The sequence below is a fragment of the Tachysurus vachellii genome, chromosome 11 (genome assembly GCF_030014155.1).
Source record: "Tachysurus vachellii isolate PV-2020 chromosome 11, HZAU_Pvac_v1, whole genome shotgun sequence".
Taxonomy (NCBI): Eukaryota; Metazoa; Chordata; class Actinopteri; order Siluriformes; family Bagridae; genus Tachysurus; species Tachysurus vachellii.
In genome coordinates, this window is record NC_083470.1 from 12,769,655 (window position 1) to 12,788,486 (window position 18,832).

Here is an 18,832-nt window from a genome sequence, read left to right on the forward strand (position 1 = left end):
ATCAGATCAGATGGATAGGTACAGTGCCAAGGTGTGGTGTCCTAGCTCTTTATCTCTCTGCCCTTCCACCTACTTGCTGTGACCTTTCCAAGGCACTAGCAGAGAACCATGAATCATCATGAACTTATTGCAGCACACTTGGGAGAAATCTTTTGGCTTGTGCAGTAATCATCTCACAGCAGAAAAAGTTTAAGAAGCACTGCTGTCGGCTACCAGTCTGGGCTCCTGAGACAGAGCCAGTCAAAGTGAAGCGTAATTTACAGTTTGTGTTTGTTAGAGGGTTCTCAGTGGGACGCTCTGCCATGCGGCTCAGTGAGTGTGTGTGGTTAAGTCTTAGCACACTGCCTGTATGGCTTCTCTAAACTCCTAAGAGAGCAACTGCTTTCTCTTTTGTATAATAAGAAACAATATGGTGATGTTATGATTTAATGTTCCTCTTAGCCTTTGAGATTGAAGGAATCTCCTGAGAGTCGGATGGATTTACACGTATTAATGCCTGGTCATAACCGGAAATTTTCTTTAGCATCTGAAATCTTATTACGTATTCTTGGATGTTGGACTGTTCCGTGTTTATATTACGTGTGTGAGTGAAATCTTGCATCACTGTAAGTGTGTTTGTTCAGGTTTCACACTTTTACCTTTGTTTACAGGATTGTTTTTGACTAGAGGTTCAGCCAAGCATGGCGGCAGGGGGGAGCGAGAGTGTGTGTGTATGGGTGTGTGAGAAAGAGAGAGATCTGGGTCGCATACCTCTGTCAGACCTAGGTCTAATCCAGGTTCAGGAGCAGGGTTAAAGAAACGACAGTCCATCTTCATAGCACTGCAGCTCATTCTCATAACACGTCATGCTAGGGTGTAGTGAGGTGACGGCCTGGCGGATTGAAGCAGGCTTTTAGCAGAGATACAATCTGTGAGGCCTGTTCAAGGGGCTGCATTTGGATGTGTTTATTTAGACTGCACCCCTCTCTTGCCAATGTACCCTGACTTAACCTTCATTTTTTTTCATGAAAAACCTGTCTAAGATAAGCAGGCTACCAGGCTGGGCCATATACAAACAACAGTATGTATATTTTAAGGTGATGTTGAAGTCTCAGTGTGGGACATATTGACATCATGTTACCCATATTTCTCTTTGTAACAGTAAGAAGGAAATATTGATTTATATTATTTTTTCAGTAATCCACGTTATTCCTACATCACTAAATCATACTTCATATAATTCCAATCACTGCTGATCTCTGTGATTAATTGGCTTGATTAAATTTAATAATAAGATTTAACAACTTAATACGGGGGCACGGTGGCTTAGTGGTTAGCACGTTCGCCTCACACCTCCAGGGTTGGGGGTTCGATTCCCGCCTCTGCCTTGTGTGTGGAGTTTGCATGTTCTTCCCGTGCCTCGGGGGTTTCCTCCCTGGTCCAAAGACATGCATGGTAGGTTGATTGGCATCTCTGGAAAAATTGTCCGCAGAGTGTGATTGCGTGAGTGAATGAGAGTGTGTGTGTGCCCTGCGATGGGTTGGTACTCCGTCCAGGGTGTATCCTGCCTTGATGCCCAATGCCTTGATGCACCGGAGATGGGCGCAGGCTCCCCGTGACCCGAGGAAGTTCGGATAAGCGGTAGAAAATGAATGAATGAACGAACAACTTAATACGAGCGACAACCTGAACGTGACCTGTGCGAGAGCGGGCCAGCAGCCCAATTTATTACTGTAAAAACAGAACAGCATCTTGAAAACTTAAAAAGCCACCTGTAAATAACCTTGTTGATAACATCCAGAGCTGCAGAACTGTATCTTTTTACGTGTATATAAATGTGCCAGTTCTGTTTGGGTCTGCTCTGTTTCAGATTTCCCTCTCCTTCTGCGTTGTCTCGCAGTACGTATACATGTCACAGCCTTTTTGATGCTCTTTTAAGCAGGTATTATCAAAGCTACTTTCAACAGGTGTCCCTTGCAAGATATATCTCTGTTCCTTTGATGTCTTCCGTACGTCCGTCCCCTCCGTGTTCACCAGTCCATCATAATTTGAGAAACGCACTCGCACGTCTGTGCTGTTTTATGTATGTGCTCTGAGCACCTGCAACCCAACTTTCCTGCTTTGAACGTGCTTTACTTAAACTGGCTGTGCTGAAGCGATGCTTCTCTCAAAGCTCAGCTCCGTGCTGTTTGTGTTTGTCAGCCGCTTTGGTGATATTAGACACAAATGGCCCTTTTGTGACACAAAAACTGGCCTTTATGTGCCGGTGTCATTGTGCATTAAGATCAACATTTCTCTCCCTCCCTCCCTCCCTCTCACTCCACTCCAGAGGATAAAAGGTGTCTTTGAGAGACACACTCCCAGCCCGTGGTCCGTGGCGAGGTGTTGATTGGCAGAAATTAATTAAACATCTTCAGCGTGATGTGTGTGGTGTGATACAGATAAAAAGCACTATTTTGTTATCTTCCTGTTGCCAGTATGATTCAGGATAAACACTAGAGCTACAAATGATTTATTTGATCATATCAGTGATATCTTGGAACTCGTTTCCACAGACAACCTAAAAGCAGCTTTGTCACGTGATTCAAGTTCACTGTAATGTTACTAGTTAGAACAGCTGGAGGTGGACTTAACAGATCTGTCGTCTATATTATCTGGTGCTTATATATCTGTGCTGTTTGTTGTCTCAGCTGCAGGACATTTCACAGACAGACCTCTTGATTGCTCTGCTTTTAACTCTACAGGCTAAGGCTTTTAGACAGGTTACAGGATCTGGAAGGCTCTGGAAGCTTAATCTGTGGTTGGGGCAAATCATAGATTCCATTTATGAAAATTGGTGGTCTGCTTCTGGTTTGAAGCAGTGTCTGCTAATGCAGTTACTGAAATTGACATTAGGACAGGAGAAGTATGTTGCGGAATACCTTTTAGATAGACTCACAGTTGAGTATATGCAAACAATTGTTAATCTTCATTAGATACAGTGTTTGAAATTACAAAGAGGCTATATAAGGGAGTAGCGTGTTTCGATGTAGACTGACGTTGTTCTTGATTGCAGGGTTCTGAAGAAAGGCCATGCAATTATCTTGTAGAAATTCAGGTCTGATTAATGTACACAGCCTGCAACAGTGTAAACTAATCAGAGGTAGATTTAATGACTATTTAGGTTTTACAGTCACTATGTTCTTAAAGGGGTAAGAGGGCATGTGGCATTTCAAACAATCATTGTTCTGCATATGGTGCATATCCAGTCTGGACTGAAGCCTGATCTATGCGTCTTACTGAATGAACATAAAAAAAAGGTGAAAAAATGTTCTGAAATGAAACTAGATGCTCACTGGGTTTAGGAGGATATATAATTAAAGTCCAGGGACCCCAGAAAATGCCAACAATGGCTAATAATTTCTTATATTATATGGCACAATTTTGTATGATATTGCTCAGTTGAGGCAACAAAAACAATAGCGACATCCTCATCTCTATTAAAGTGTGCGATCATTATATTTAAATAGACAACAAAATGTTTACTTGAACCTGTTAATCCTTGCTTTTCACTCTCCACCCAACCTGCTGTGGTTTACTCGTCAGCTAAGATCATTATACTTTTCTGAAGTACCACAAACACTTTCCAAAGTTCATTATACAGTCTGTTTTTAGAAGCGCTTCAGATGATGCAGAAATTTCACGTCAGCGTGATGAGTGATTGAATGCTTACATAATGCTGACTCATGCTATATCAACTTGCATATAGATGTCAGTAAAAGCCTTTGGTTCCTGCATGAAATAAAAAAGTGTTTAGCTGTTATACAAGTTTTTTTCTTTTTTTAAACATTTAACGATCCACCTCCATTATCCTTCATTTCTCTCCACCGGAAGATGTTGTCTTTTACCTTCTCTGCACACACAGGCTAATGCTTCGAAATCAGACGGAACTGTTTCTCTACGTGACGTCCCATCGACATTCTGTCTGGTGCAGCTGACCTGATTATGAACCAGAATGGATCTATTCCTCCCTCTCATCTTTAAAACAGACCTGTGGGCTTCAAACAGCAGTGGCTGAACATGGAAGATACGGCACGTTCGGGGTCAGTGGGTCAGAGGTGCTTTACCTTGAAAACACAAGCGGCAAGAATAGATCAAATCTGTTTACAGCCTTCAATAAAAACCCAAGCAAGGCTTTTTGGAGCATGCAAGCAGTGATGATATGGTAAAGGGCAATCCTACCCACATGTAATCTATAATTCAGTAAAGTCCCACATGCCCATGTGGTGCACAGGGAAGCTTGCATATTGGCTTGGCTGAAATCGAAAGGAAAGCTCCACCTGCAACGATGAATTCATCCCTGTTTGATGTCATGCAGTAGCCATATTAGGTTACTAGCCTATAACTCTCCAGAGGATTTCTTTGGGAGATGGATTGACTCATTCAGTGGTCTGGCCTCGGGGGCAACTTATCGCTGGGAAAAAAATCCGCCAAAGACAAAAGAAGAAAGAAGGAGAGTGAGAAATTAGTGTAACCCAAGCCAGGGCTTTATGTAAAGGGCTGCACGTGTTTTACGAGACTGTGGGCAGACCAAATAAAACTCATTGGTGCGGGAAAATCGCCACAGAACTCAGGCTATCCCATTTAATAATGTCACTATGACTTTTGTCTCCCATTTCCCTTTTGCGAAAGAGACAGAGACATGCATTCTACAACCAAGACCCTCTGCAGAGAGAAAGGTAGCTGAAAAGAAACTAAGGATTTGCTTTTAAAAAGGTATGGGGTTCGTTTCCAAGGTTGCGGACAAAATCTGTTCATTTACAAAAGGCAACCCTTCAAAAGCTGTCTGTGGGCTGTTCACATCAGCACGCCAGAAGGGTTCCTAACATTACGCTGCCATTTAGTGGTGGTTTTACGATCAGAGCTTGGCGCCGTTTTCTATTTTCATCAATGCATTTGTGGTGTTCTACTCGCTGTGTTAGGATATGAGTCATGGTCATCTCATGTGATCCCTTCCACTAATACTTTCCAATGGCTGATAAAGGTTTCAGTTCTTTGCACTGACATCTAATGTTCTTCTTGGCTCTGCTTTCGCTTATACAAGGAGTTGAGAAGTCATCAGATGTATTTTCCACATAAAACAAACACGCCTGCTATAGCAATGAACAAAGACAGGATATGTGAGTCCCCGAAAGAGTCAGAGTCAACACACTACTGGACAACTGACTTTACTGAAACATGTACACTAATCCCATATTGGGGATGTGAACCGAGCCAAAAGTCACACAATTAAATTAGTCATCACGCAACCAAAATACCGTTGCAGCAATTTAGCTTGTCCATACTGAATATGTCCGGTAGGTATATGGCATTAGGCTTAACAATATGTTTTATTATGAATGTTAGTTTTCAGCAAGTCTATAAGAACATTATACAACAATTTTCAGGGAATCTCCAGACTGATTTGGTCCAGCCAGCCCCAAGTTTTGTATCCAAACCTGACTGTAGGCTAAATACAGTCCAAATTAGCCACAACCATCTGGTGACTGAAAATAACTTGTCATTCCTGATGATAGCACCTGTTAACTTGTAGTGACAATGAGTCATCATCAGATTTTTGATGAACCCAATGTAATCAAATGACTCAGTCAAAGGACTATGATGCCATCTGAAAAGTGGACATTAACAATTAAAACTAAATGGGACTGGACCAATCATAAGAAGAGTCTCTAAGTAGTATTGCCCTAGTTTTGGCCTGCTACCTTGTGTGTGAGTATGTCACCTGTCAAGAGGTTCCAGTGGGAGAAATGGAGTGGCCACTGTGGCTAATCCCAATTCTCTCAATGCCAAATATACTTATGATTAATGATTAATATAATTATGATTAATCTTTTACTGAATGTCTTCCTTAATTATTTTTTATCTTAATTTCTATAGCATAAATAAGAACTGATGCATTCTCCGCTTTGTTCTGAAAAACAAACTAGAGCCTTGAACATTTATCCAAATCCCACAAATATTTAAAGAAATGTTGCCCAGTCCCAATATAGTCACATCCTGTTTGGTTCACACAGCCATTCTGAGCTCTGCTGTTTAGTCAGTTGTGACCTGAATAATAACATGATGACACGTAAAAGAAACACACACATGCATTATTCTGTAGTGAGTGAGTAGACAAAAGGTGGAAAAGTATGAGTGCTGGCATCTTTGTTATTTTTCCTGTTTTTGCGGAGAATGTCATTGATTTCCTGAGTTATTGCGCTCACAACTGTCACTCATTTTGACTAAACCTACGCCGGCATGTCAGAAAACTATTGTTCCAGATATATACTGCACAAGAAGAATTCCCCAAGTTTGCCATTTTCAAACAGCCGCTCAAACACGCTTCAGTTGATGAAAGATGACAGAAACTCCTCCATGCATTTACAATTTTAAAATGGCCAGCATGAGAGAAAAACCCCACCTTCTCTTCATCCAAGTGGCTCTGATGGATTTTCTTAGGATAAAAGCTCTCTCACTGAACCAAAAAAATGCATTGGAAATGTATGAATTGTAGTTTGTAGTCTTTTTTCTTAGCACCAGGCTTTCTGACAGAAACGCCATGATAGAATCCATTGAGCCATTAGCGAAGAGCATCTAGACATCTTTACTGGTGTAATGTTCTAACTGAAGCTCAATGATGATATGCTTGTGGCATGTGGGTAAGTCTCAGTGGCAGGGTGTGGCTCGATGTGTTTGAGAGTGCGTGTCATACTCTTTCACTTTCCACCGGCAGAAACATAAGCTCAGCACAGTGAGTCACCCTGCCTTTTTTATTTGCCACATTGCCTGCGAGGATCGACCGCCCCCACCTTTCAGAGAGGCGTAATCAGACACAGGATGAATTGACAACAGCTTCTATCCCTGTTCTCTATCCCCGTTTGGCTCAAGAAGTCTCATCAGTATTGTTAGGAAAAATTAATCAGCACTTAGATTTATCACAAACCTTGCAACAAAGAACGCGGTGTCTCAGATGGAGTCAGCCAGAATAAACGAGTTGACAAGTCCACCATTTTTTATTAAACTTTGCTGCATGTTTATTTGCATGCTGCTAACTTTTCCGTGGTTTTAATGAGCATGGCATGAGCATGGACTTTCATGTGGCGAGGAATGAAAAAGTCAGCGGAAAAGCAAATATAGGCTTGGTCTTGAGCACATAAACGTGTGGAGAGGTTGGTTTCCGTACAGTATGCAGAGTTCTCAGACCATACTAGCTTGGTAAGGGTGTGTTTTTAAGTGGTTTTGATCCAGTCATGTCATTTTTGCAACAAGTGTATGCATGTGGACATAGTTTGGGTATGTACTGTTAAGGAGTATTTATCTATAATCCTTTCAAAGATCTTGCTCAATATAATCTTATTTCTTTGCTTTGTGTGTGTGCACGCGCGTGTGTGTGTATGCATGCATGTGCGTGTTTGTGCTGGTCCACAAAGTGCCCACTCTTGGCTCCTGCTCTGTGGACTCTTCTTTGTCTTGGAACTTCATTGTGAGACCTTTTGTTATGCTCATCCTCATGTCACACACAGTGAAGCATTAAAATCCCACATGCTATCAAGACCCACAGCTGCCTTTTATCCTTAAAACTACACCCAAGACTGCAAGAGACCTTTGAAAGATCACCACTGAGTAGAAAATCTCCTCCCTGGATCTCAGTGCGGCAGTCTGGTGATGGAAAACCGTGGCTTTTATATCCGCTGATGGATTACACTAGTGTATTTTCTCTTGGATCTTTAATAATCTCTGCTGTCATTTCTCATCTCCCTGAACTGAAATTGAGATTTATCAATATTGGGCAGCAGTCCGGCTTGTTTGATCCTCAAGGTGGGAAGGGTTTAGTTGCTTTTCCCTGAGGCCAATTGAGTGTGGAGGAGGCACACTCTCTACTCTCACTTCTTTTATGACTTTAAATTCTTCTCATCTTTCAAAGGCGGCAGATCCGATGGGCATGGGTGGCCCTGGGAATGCTGCTTAACGCTGGCAATAAGACACGGAGACTAAGAAGATATACTCAACTATCAGCCCGAAAGTTAGATGCCTTTTTTCCTGCAGCAAATTAAAGGATGAAAGGACCCTGTGACTCAAAAGAAGTCCAGGTTATTATGTCTCTCATGGTCAGGTTACTGTAATTTTGGTTTTATGTGACTTGCACTGACACATTGAGGCTATTATTATGGGCTTTTGTCCATGTGGCACTTTTTTGAATCCACAAATGGCGTTAGTAAGAGTAAAATAGTTCCCTCTTTCAGTAATGTGGACAAATATAGCACATTTCTTACTTAGGCGGGGTGCAGTCCAACATTTCCTAACCATTTTAGGGAAAGATTTTCTGCAAAATTGTGTTCAGGAGAAGATGAGCTGGATTGAGGTGTATTTCTGATTGCAGAGATGAGCACTTTTGTTTGGACAATACATTTTACTAAAGTCAGAATGTGCCTGTTGTTATTATTTTGGTGCACAAAGAATCAAGATGAAGTCATTGGAAAGGTCTCAGACATTTTAGGTTAAACTAGATAAGGTTCAAAACTTGTAATCAGAAGATTGTGAGTTCAACCTTGAATTGTTCAGCTGTACACTTGAACTGTGTCTTGTCTGTAGTCAGAATCAATTTGGATAAAAATATCTGGCAAATGTATAAAGGTACATGAGTGTGTGTGTTTGTGAGAGTACTGGGCTTGGCGATGGAGAGAAAGGGAAGTGGCATGGTGAGGGAGGAGGCTGTGCATCAATGCTGTACAGATCCTGATGTGATAATGGGGTAATAATAGCAGTCCTGCCACCACCCATCTCCCACAACATCAGTCTCTCTCTCTCTCGCTCTGCATGTTCCTATTTATCCCTCCTTGTTCTCTGTACATTCTGTTTCCTCCATCTCCTTCTACATCATTCAGCTGGCTTCATTCCTCTTCCCCCCCCACCCCGTGTGGTCCTGCCTCTTGTGCATCTAGATTTTACCCAGGTTCCCTGATTCACTTCTCCTCTTAAGTCTTACACACAACACTCACTTCTTCATCCAAAGACATGCTATCAGGTTAGTGTGCAGAACTGTTGTATTTATGTCTTTATTGTTGACACATACCCATTGATTTCTGCTGCATGTTACTTTTTTGGGATTGTCATGGCATTGCTGTGGATATTAATGCCCGGAGTCAGCTTTATACTCTGGTCTTCACCAGCGAACATTTAGAGATTTCAGCAGGAAGGAATTAGTGTCGGGTCTGTGGTGAAGTGGGAAATTGCGCTGACCTGTTAGTTCCTCAGGAGCTCTTGGTTGCTTAATTCATAAACTACAAACTGTTGTAGAAAAGACATTATTTACATTTACATTATTTGCTGTGTAATATCACCCAAATTATGCCATTATGCCAGCTTTACATTTTAAGAAGAGCCCAGGAATAAGATTTTCCTGTTTTAAACATTGCCTCTTTTTAATAAAGCTGTTATTTTCCCCCAACCTGCTTTCATTCCACTGTGGCTACAGAACAGCTATCCAACTTCCTGTCTCTTTCTCAAACCCACCACTTTCTAATTCGCTTCAAAGTGGAAAGGAACATCTCCTGGGTAACTTTGCTAATGCCACAAGGCTCAGTCGGATTAGGTTTTAATGCCATTTAGGGCTTATGATGGCTGAGTCATTTTTTGGTGGTGTTTTCATTAAAGTCTATGATTACAGCAATGTGGAGCTCCTAAGACCTGGAGGAAATTGTGTGAAATCTTTGTATTTGTGCAGTAATTTTAGCTTTGTAAAGGTTTCTTTTGTATATTTGAGTTGTTTTGTTTGTAGTTACATTACAGTCTATGGTAAAAACTGATTTGATTAAAACTTCAAAACAGAGATTGTAGCGAGGTAAAAACATATGGTAATTTGGTTAAAAATTATGTTTACTTTTTGTTTTTTGCTCTTCTTCAGTTGAATCCGTGGCAGTTGGTCCTGCTGTTGGAATTCCTTCTGGAAGAGACAGAGCTGAGGGTGTCCTGTCTTAACCTGCTGCAAGCGACATACAAACTGCGCAGCCAGGATGCTGAGGTAAAACACACACACTCACACAAAACAAACACACACAAGGAGAGACACCACATCAGACCATCGTAGACACCAGCTTTCCTTTACATGTCCTATTGCACTACCAATCCCCTGATGTGCAGACTGGCAGCTTCTGTTGTTCAAAGGTATACAGATGAATTGAACTGAACCTCTCTTTTATCACTGGCTCTGAATAAATTGCTTGCTATTTGGCTCATATTTGTGTATATGTATAAGTATAATGTGATGTGATATTAACACGTGAAGTGGCACCCAGAAGCTTTTAGCTGCAGTACGATGTTAATGTTCATGATAATTATGGTTATATTATTTTGATACGATGTATTTTGTTTTTGTGACTGAGTAATAAAAAGCAGAAAACATGATAGTATGAATTAAGACCCAGAAAATAAAATAGCACTTGTGTCAAACTAGTTAACTGTCAGTTACCTGCATAGCCAAAGGGTCGTTACTCACCATCACTCCACCTTTATCAAGGTTTATTTCTTATATATTACTAAGCTGACTGCTCACTTGAATTGAATGTTGATAATTCCACAACAATCCAGTCTACTAATAATATAAATAATGTCAACTTCAGAGTAATCTGTTCTGTCGTGTATATATGGAAAGAGAGGCAGGAGAGATTATGACTGAAATGTATTTGAAAATTAAAGGGATATTTGGCTCCAACATGTTTAAGACCTAGTGAGTAAGCTATGGCATGGTAGAGGCACTTATTTATTTATTTATTTATTTATTTATTTATTTATTTTGACTTAAATTGCATATTCATGTTCATAAATTCTGGCCTTTTTAAATGGGTGAAGATGTCATTTCAATTGGAGGAGTCATTTCATAGACATTATGTATGTCATTCAGTACTATAAGACTTTCTGACTGATCTTATCTCAGACATAGTGCTTGCTGTATGCTCTGAGCAATCTAGCGCTACACATGCTACATCATCTCACAAACATGACACTGAGCAAGCGAAGGCGCCACCTTAATCACATTCATTTCACTTAATCCCGTTGTTCGTCTCTGCCTCACTTGCAGCATAACCTGGCATAATGAGGCCTTGTGAGTCGAGCAGCTACACAACATACAGCCTCAGCTCACCTCTGAAATATTTCCTGCCGCCTACAGGCTCACAGTGCTACCTTTATGTTCTCAAATAACAGGGAAAAAAACAATGCCTTATCTTTTTAGATCACTATTTAGTGAATTTATTCCTGTACTGAGCTTGATACCCAAGTTTGTAAATATCTGAAAGGTAGACATCACTATAGACATCATTGAAGCACAAGGAAAAAACAACCAAACGACAGCAGAAGGACACATTTCACATTTTACATCATTTCCATTTTAGTCAAAATAATCTGCACCAGTGATCTGTGTATCGGACCATTCTGTTGCTCGGCCACTCCAGGACTATTGTCTTTGTGGCTAATTAGATTAATATGATGCTGAAAATCAGACAGAATTTAAGAAAATAAATCATCCTTATCAAAAAACCTATTTATTTATTTATTTATTTATTTATTTATTTAACAGGACCACATTAATTCTGGAGCTGACTGTAGATGCACCCTAACCTTTCCAGTATTTAATCTGTGATTTGGTTACACTTTCCTGCAGCCAGTTAGGCTACTCTGTGATTCTGCTCCATTCAGAGCAGGCCAGCTTCTTCACGGGAGCGAAATCTGGCAGATCAGCAGTAAGCCACCAGCCCTGTTCTTTTGTAATGGAGCGCTTTTAGAAGGCTAACAGATGGAAAGTGATAGGAGGTGGTAAGCACAGTGAGTCCCAGACTACCACGGCTCGTTTCAGCCCGGAGCCAATGGGCAGGTTTTCAGCCGAACCTTCCAGGAAAAACAAAAGGCTCTCTAAAAATAAATTGGGTTATTACTTACCACTCCACCTCTTCTCTCGTCCTTCCTTCTCCCATTCTACCTTCCTCCCTCTTCCTCTTCCTCCCTGCTACTTCTGCATGATAGCAGACAGAATTTTCCAGCCTGCCATTTATTGCTACACTTAGGTAATGTAGGCTTTTAGCATGGACTTTATTAGCTTCAAGGGCAGGTTGGTGCTCAGTGCTCAAAACATACCACATTTTTCTTCAGATTGACAAATAATATTGAGACATTTCTTCCAATTTTCCAACAATCAGCTTTATAGGAACACAGTAGTCAGTACTGAGTGTCCCATCATGAGGCGGGGGAAATTATGAGAAAATGCATTCACGGAAAATTAGATTCATTTCTCTGATGCTTTATAGTTTGTGAATGTGATCTGTTCAATAACCCAAAATGCCTCAACATGAAGCAGATGCAGTTGTACTATGCTTCAGGGCAGTATGTTGTGTTTGAAGGGACTGTAAATCTTGTGTAGCTCACCCAGGCTGCCAGCTCTAACTTTCAGTGTGATGCTTTGTGACAAGGTGATCTGAAGTCTAAGTTTTATGGCAAAACTTGACGCTGGGTCACAGTTTGGTTTAGACTTTGGTCAGATTTCCCCTCAGGCAAGTTTTCATTCTTTTGACTAATGAAGTCCTTGCTGTTGTATTGTGCCCAAAAAAATCTTTTAATCATGACGGAATCTTTGAGCTGTGCTTGAGTTTCCCACAGAAATCTACACATCTCTCCGAACCTGACGCTTCCCTTCACTCCCAGGAATGCAGAGCATGGTGTGTGAGCATGGGGTGAGATGTGGGGCTTTAGCATGATGGCGTGTTGTTTCATGTGGACTATTCTCTTTCTGTGTGTGCGTGTTTGTGCTTGAGTACCATCTGTTGGTCAGGCACACAGAATGCATTGTCCCACAGCTGCTTTCAAAGACCCGTCTCAAAGTTCATTCGGTCAGCCCAGCCAGGAAAAGAGCATTTGATATGAGCCACACCAAAGAGCCTCAAAAACCCACTGGATACTGTGTGTGTGTGTGTTTGTGTGTGTGTGTGTGTGTGTGTGTATGTGGATGCGTGTGCACACACATACTGTATATGAGAGTAGACTAGTCCATGACCTTTCCTATCAGATAATCTCTTAATTACAAGAGATTTTAGTCAATAGTTTCTCAATTTTCTTGCTATTTCCAAACCAGTATTTCAACCAAATTACTAATGAAAAATGCTTATAGGATTAGGGATTTTAAATAAAGAAATTTAGATGCAACACCCTTGTATTCTTATAACTGCTGCATCACAGGACAGCTGAACACACACTCATGAAAGCAGCGTATGACCTCTTCACATACATGAGATCAGAGACGCTCGAGCTTTCCTGGTGTCGTTGTGAACAACAGGCTGTGATGTCGTCTGTATTCAAAATAAGATGAATGTTTTTCTCTTGTTAATCATGTTCAGTTTGACTCTGTTTAGTTTGTTCAGTTAGAACTGTGCACATGTTTGTCATCTAAATCGTTGACTCAAAATGTCATGACTAAAGCCTGGCATGACTTTAAAGAACAGTTTTTATAAAAACTGCCTTCTAAAAAAATTTCCCAGTCAGTGTCCTAAGACGTCGTACCTGTATGTAGGTAGGTGTGTGTGGGTGTGTGTGTCCTCTGTAACCCCTGGCAGCTGCAGCAGATCTCACAGTTACATTTCTGTGGAGCCCCAGGCATAGCAGCTGAACTCCCCCCCCCCCCCCCCACCCAATGGGCCTCAGTGAAAAGTCAGTAATTTCACAGGCATTCCACAATTTATTACTCCAAACACTCGTCAGCATACAAACATCATCTCACACATATTCTCACATAATGCTAATGTGTTATCTTTTCCGTCCTAGACATAGACACAGCTTAGCAAATAATGGTCTTCTCTGTCTATAGTCTCTACCCTATGTTTTTACTGAAGTGATTGGACAGACTGGTGAGACAGGAAGTAATCTGTGTGAAAAGTACAGAATGTCACACACACTCACACACTCTCTAGCCACCATTTTTCTTCTGAGTGTTCTACCTGTCAGTATCATCAGGTCAGGATAGTAGGAGTCAACCATTCTCTTTCTCGCTTTCCTGCTTTTTCCCCTTCTGTCTACACACACACATACACACACGGTTTGTGTGTTACTCCCAGTGTGTGCCTTGTACCTGGTGGATGTGTTCTGATAATTACAGCTGGGTGTTTTCTCTAGTTAATGACCCTGCCTGCCCTCACTCTTCTGTATGCAGGCCAGCATTAAAAGTGTTTTTACTGCTGCTCTCCTACACACATACACACACAGTGAGTGTGTTTGAGAGAGCAGTGATTCCGTTTCCTATCTTCCAGAATTACTTCACATTTTAAGCATAAAGCTAGAAATTCTGTCACCTTCACAGCTCATTAATCATTAAACTTTTCTTGACACCTTCATGCTATTTCACACACTCCTTCCTTTCGATTTATTTACCTACATTCCAAACAACACAGTGTCTCTCTCTCTCTCTCACACAAATGCACACATACGCATGCACACACAAATACCAATTCTATGATGTTTGCTATACACAGACGACATTTGGGTTTGAGATCACAAAATGAAGATCAGAATTTTAGCTATTTACCTTTTGTTTTGAAGCCATCAATTTATCAAGTAAACAAAAATTTTAGAACCTGTAACTGACTGGTGTTATCCAGGTATGTCCTGTTTAGATTGATTATTTAAACAATTTAAAGCTGCATTTGTTGTTAAAAGGTAGAAACCCTCATAAGCAGAAGTATAGAGGCCATACTACAACATTCAACAACAATAGGACTCAGAAGGCCAGATTAGATTCACAAAGAAATGCAGAGATGAGACTCAAAAGTCCTTCCCCCAAAATTAACCTTTACAAAAGTGATAAAAATACAAAACTATAGAGAATGAAAGTATCTGCTAAGACTCTGAAACATGCTGTTCAAGCTCATCTGTGAAACATGGTGGTGGTACCATCATGGCTTAGGCTTGCATGGCTGCTTTTGGAACAGAAGCACTAATTTGTTTTGATGATGTAACTCATGATGACAGCAGCAGAATAAATTCAGAAGTCCACAGAAACATTGTCAGTTTACAGAGAAATCCAACTTCATCTTATCAGCAGCTATTGTAAGCATGGGTTATGCAAACTAATATTAAGTGTGGTTTAGGACCTTTGTTCATCAACTAGGAAATGAACACAGAAATTCAGTTCTATCATCTCATATACATCTTTAGATCTCAAAGCCCAATATCTTCAGTGTAAAGCACAATCGGAACTGGCCTTGTTGTTCCAGTACTTTTAGAGGGGACAGTACATGGAAGTAGGAGAAATATCTGTACATTTGTTGTATATACTAGAAATGTAAGGATGTGAATACTATAATATGTGAAGACTCGGGCACAGAATCAAACAGGCAGTGCAAGAGACGGTGGTGTTGGTGTATAATTCACAATAATACTGAATACCTCACAAAATTTTCTCTCAATTCAGACATTTAATGTTAACCAAAAATCCAGAGTAGCAAAAGAGACTGTTGTGGACATAAATGAGCGAGCGAGAGAGGGATTATAGAAGGATGAGGGAGCTGGCTGGCCTCCAACAGGTTAATGTGTCTGTATATGGTTGTGGAGGTAAATCAGCAGTAGACAGGAAGTAGAAGTTATCAGCACAGTGCCACTCCACAGCAGAGTGGCCTCGTCTCACAGGAGAGAGCAGGTGGGATGGAAAATCTCCACGTACACACACACATCATGCACTGTACACACTCACAACTTAGACGCTACAGCCTTATTCTCTGAACACACTTTAAAAGGTTATAGTAAAGCATTATGAATATAATATCATACATATATAATATAAAAGTATTACAAAATATAAGAGAAGACTGGATGCTACTTGGGGAAATATAAGAAATGGAATATTCCAGTGTTTTTTCACCAAAACATCGTCCACCATATCTGAAGTGTATGTGGAATTACCTCAGGTGATAATAACAAACACGGCTATGTTGCTAAAACAAAAATATCAAAAATTGTGTAAAAAATATAGGTAAATGTATTTAATATTTCTTATCAATGAGATTCATATAAATCATATGTAAAATTATCAGCTTGATTTTTAGATGCTTTAACTTACTTCAAGCTTTAGAATTTCTTGTTCAACTAACAAAATAACAGATCCTTTGGCTTCTATTTAAAAATCTTGATTTCTTGAAATAGTTTTTTTAAGCATACTGTACAACAGGATTCTTGTAATCTTAACAGGAAATAAAAGATAATTTCAAGAATTGACTGCACTCAAGATATTTTCACTTTCTAAAAGGAAAGCAGGAATAATGTAAGCCATGCGTTTATCTCTTGCTTACTGTGATCAGAGAGGCAAGACTGGGAGTAGGAAAAAAAAACAGCTTCAGTATGGAATGTGAGTGAGAGGTAGTCGGTCAGGTGGTGGTTGGGGGTGGATTTTCTGAGGTCAGAGAGCTGAGCAGGCTTCTAGGGACAGCGAAATGAGAGAGAATGAGAATAGGAATGAGAATGAGGAAAGGGGACAGAGCCAGTCTGTGATCTCTCTGAGCAGCACAGCTAACAGAGCTCTCTTTCATACACCAAAAGAGGTGTGCGCACACACACACACACACACACACACACACAACCGAGTCACACAGAGTCACACAGTTAAGAGTCTCTGTTTATCAAATTTGTGTGTCCTCTTTAGTTTAATGTGATTTTAAACACATGTGGAAGGTGTCTTGCTGACTGTATGTCTGTGTTTCTGTAGGTGAAACATCGCTGGTGTGAGCTGGTGGTCAAGCATAAATATGCAGCTGCGTATAGAGATGTTGAACACTTCCTCATTCATGACCAGGTACGTCATGACTCGTACAATCAGATTGTAAAGAGTTATAATAAAACTGTATTAAATTTAGTTAGAATCCATATGTATATATATATATATATATATATATATATATATATATATATATATATATATGTATGTATGTATGTACGTATGTATGTATGTATGTGTGTCGCGTGTTTTTAGGCCATGGGTGTATATCTGTTTGGTGAGCTGATGCTGCAGGAAGACGGACGTCAGCAAGCTTTAGCAAGACACTGCTTGTCAGCCATCAAAGATGATATGGACCTATCAGCACGCAAGATTGTGGAAGAAATGATTCTCTAATTCAGGAAAAGAGAGGGTAAGGTTCTTTTTCAGCATTTTAACTCCACTTTAAACACTATAAGGAAAGGAGTAATGAGCACAATTTCCTTTAAGCGGCAGCAGCTGCTGTGATGTACACTTAACAATAACAGTGATTTGAGAACACAAACAAATGAATGAGATCATGTATATTAAAATGGGACAAATCCAAAATGTGGTCATTTTATCTGACTTTATCAGCAGGATTTTATGGCAGAGTATGCATGTTTTTGTACCAAAGTCTGACCAAAGTTTAATTTCCTCTAAAAGGAAACTTCCTGTAAAGAACAATTCTTTTGAATTTTTCTGAAAACAAATAATTAATGAAAGAAAAACACTGCACAATGAATTGTGTGTTTTCATGCCTTAAAATGGGCCATGTTTTTTTTTTTTTTTTGTAAGAGTTCACCCAGTGCCTTGACCACCATGGACGCTTATTCTCTAAGAGCTTCAGCTTGCCTTTTGCTCTCTTCCAGGAATCCTGTCAAGTTCTGTTTGTAAGAATAATTTTGGAAAACATTCCTCAAAAGTGTTTTCTTCCTTTATGACAGGGCTTTAAGAGATAGTAGCAGTTCTCACTGCTTGCCAGTCCACCTTTTCATCATGTTTTTCATTCTGAAGCATCATGGGAGAAATTCCCAAGCTTCTCATTACCGTCTTGTATTTGTTGCTTCATTCTGAGCTGTGAAGCAGCGACATATGGTGTGAACTGTGGGCAGAAAGGGAGTATAATGGCTTTGAAGCCGCCTATCTTACCGTGTCTTCACGCATCGATATGATCCTGTTTAAACGAGCAGAATGTCACATTGGGCCTCGCTTGAAGGAGCTGCTAAATACTTGTCAGCCTCTGGGAAAGGAGGACTTATGGGCCTTGATAGGCTGGTAGATAAATCCATTAGCCATCTCCTGCCAACCTTTCTGCTGTAGTCACCACGCTTTTTTTAAGCAACGAGACAGCTTTATGTGTTTGGAAAAAGGCAAGGGAGGAGTGGCTTTTTTTTCTTCAGGCTGTGAAGATCTTTGCTAGCAACACAGATAAATCATGCTGGTTGCAACAGCTATCCAACATCCCAGGCCTGTTACACAGCGTTTGCTTTTTGGGTCCGTTTGTCTTTGTCGGATGCCTGGTTGTTATTCATTAATTTGCTTGCCAGGCACCTTTGGGTTACTGATCCTCTGTGGCTGGAGAGATGGAGGGTGATGGTGGTGGATGACACCTGTTGTTCTGAGGTGTGTGGTGGAATAAATCGTGTTTCTACACTTTTAGTTTATGAGCACAGAAATGGAGCCATTTGTTATGCTTATATGGGAAAAACAGACCCTTCAGTTCTTAAAGTAACAATTAAAATAGATTCCCTTGAAGTTGATTTATTTGGTTTTACAGTATTTTTGTCCATGCTGTTAATATCCACACTACATAGAGTTTATCCATGTACAGGCTTTAAAATGTCAAAGACAAGTAAGTGCAAGAGGTATGTATGAGCTTTCTTCCCTGGAATCTATCTCAATGTGGCTAATGAGGGCCATAACCTCAGCTCAGCCGAGCGTGGCCAATTGCAAGTGTGTGAGAGCATCCGCAGCTCTTTCCTTTCATGTCGGGGGCTGTGTGGGTTCCTGGCGTGCTGATTTGTGACTTAAGATAAAAATCACATTGCCAGGGATTACCACACAACC

The 18,832-nt window shown here is 40.5% G+C and overlaps 1 protein-coding gene across 1 annotated transcript in view; it reads left to right on the forward strand.

Moving 5' to 3' along the window:
- The window catches only part of aopep (aminopeptidase O (putative)), a 75,904-nt gene that overhangs the window by 53,852 nt on the left and 3,220 nt on the right, over window positions 1–18,832 (forward strand). Inside the window, exons 14-16 of the mRNA XM_060882165.1 lie at window positions 9,905–10,021; window positions 16,736–16,822; window positions 17,000–17,156. Of these exons, the coding sequence (XP_060738148.1) occupies window positions 9,905–10,021; window positions 16,736–16,822; window positions 17,000–17,140 (345 nt within the window). The 3' untranslated portion in view covers window positions 17,141–17,156. The remainder of the gene's footprint in view (window positions 1–9,904; window positions 10,022–16,735; window positions 16,823–16,999; window positions 17,157–18,832) is intronic.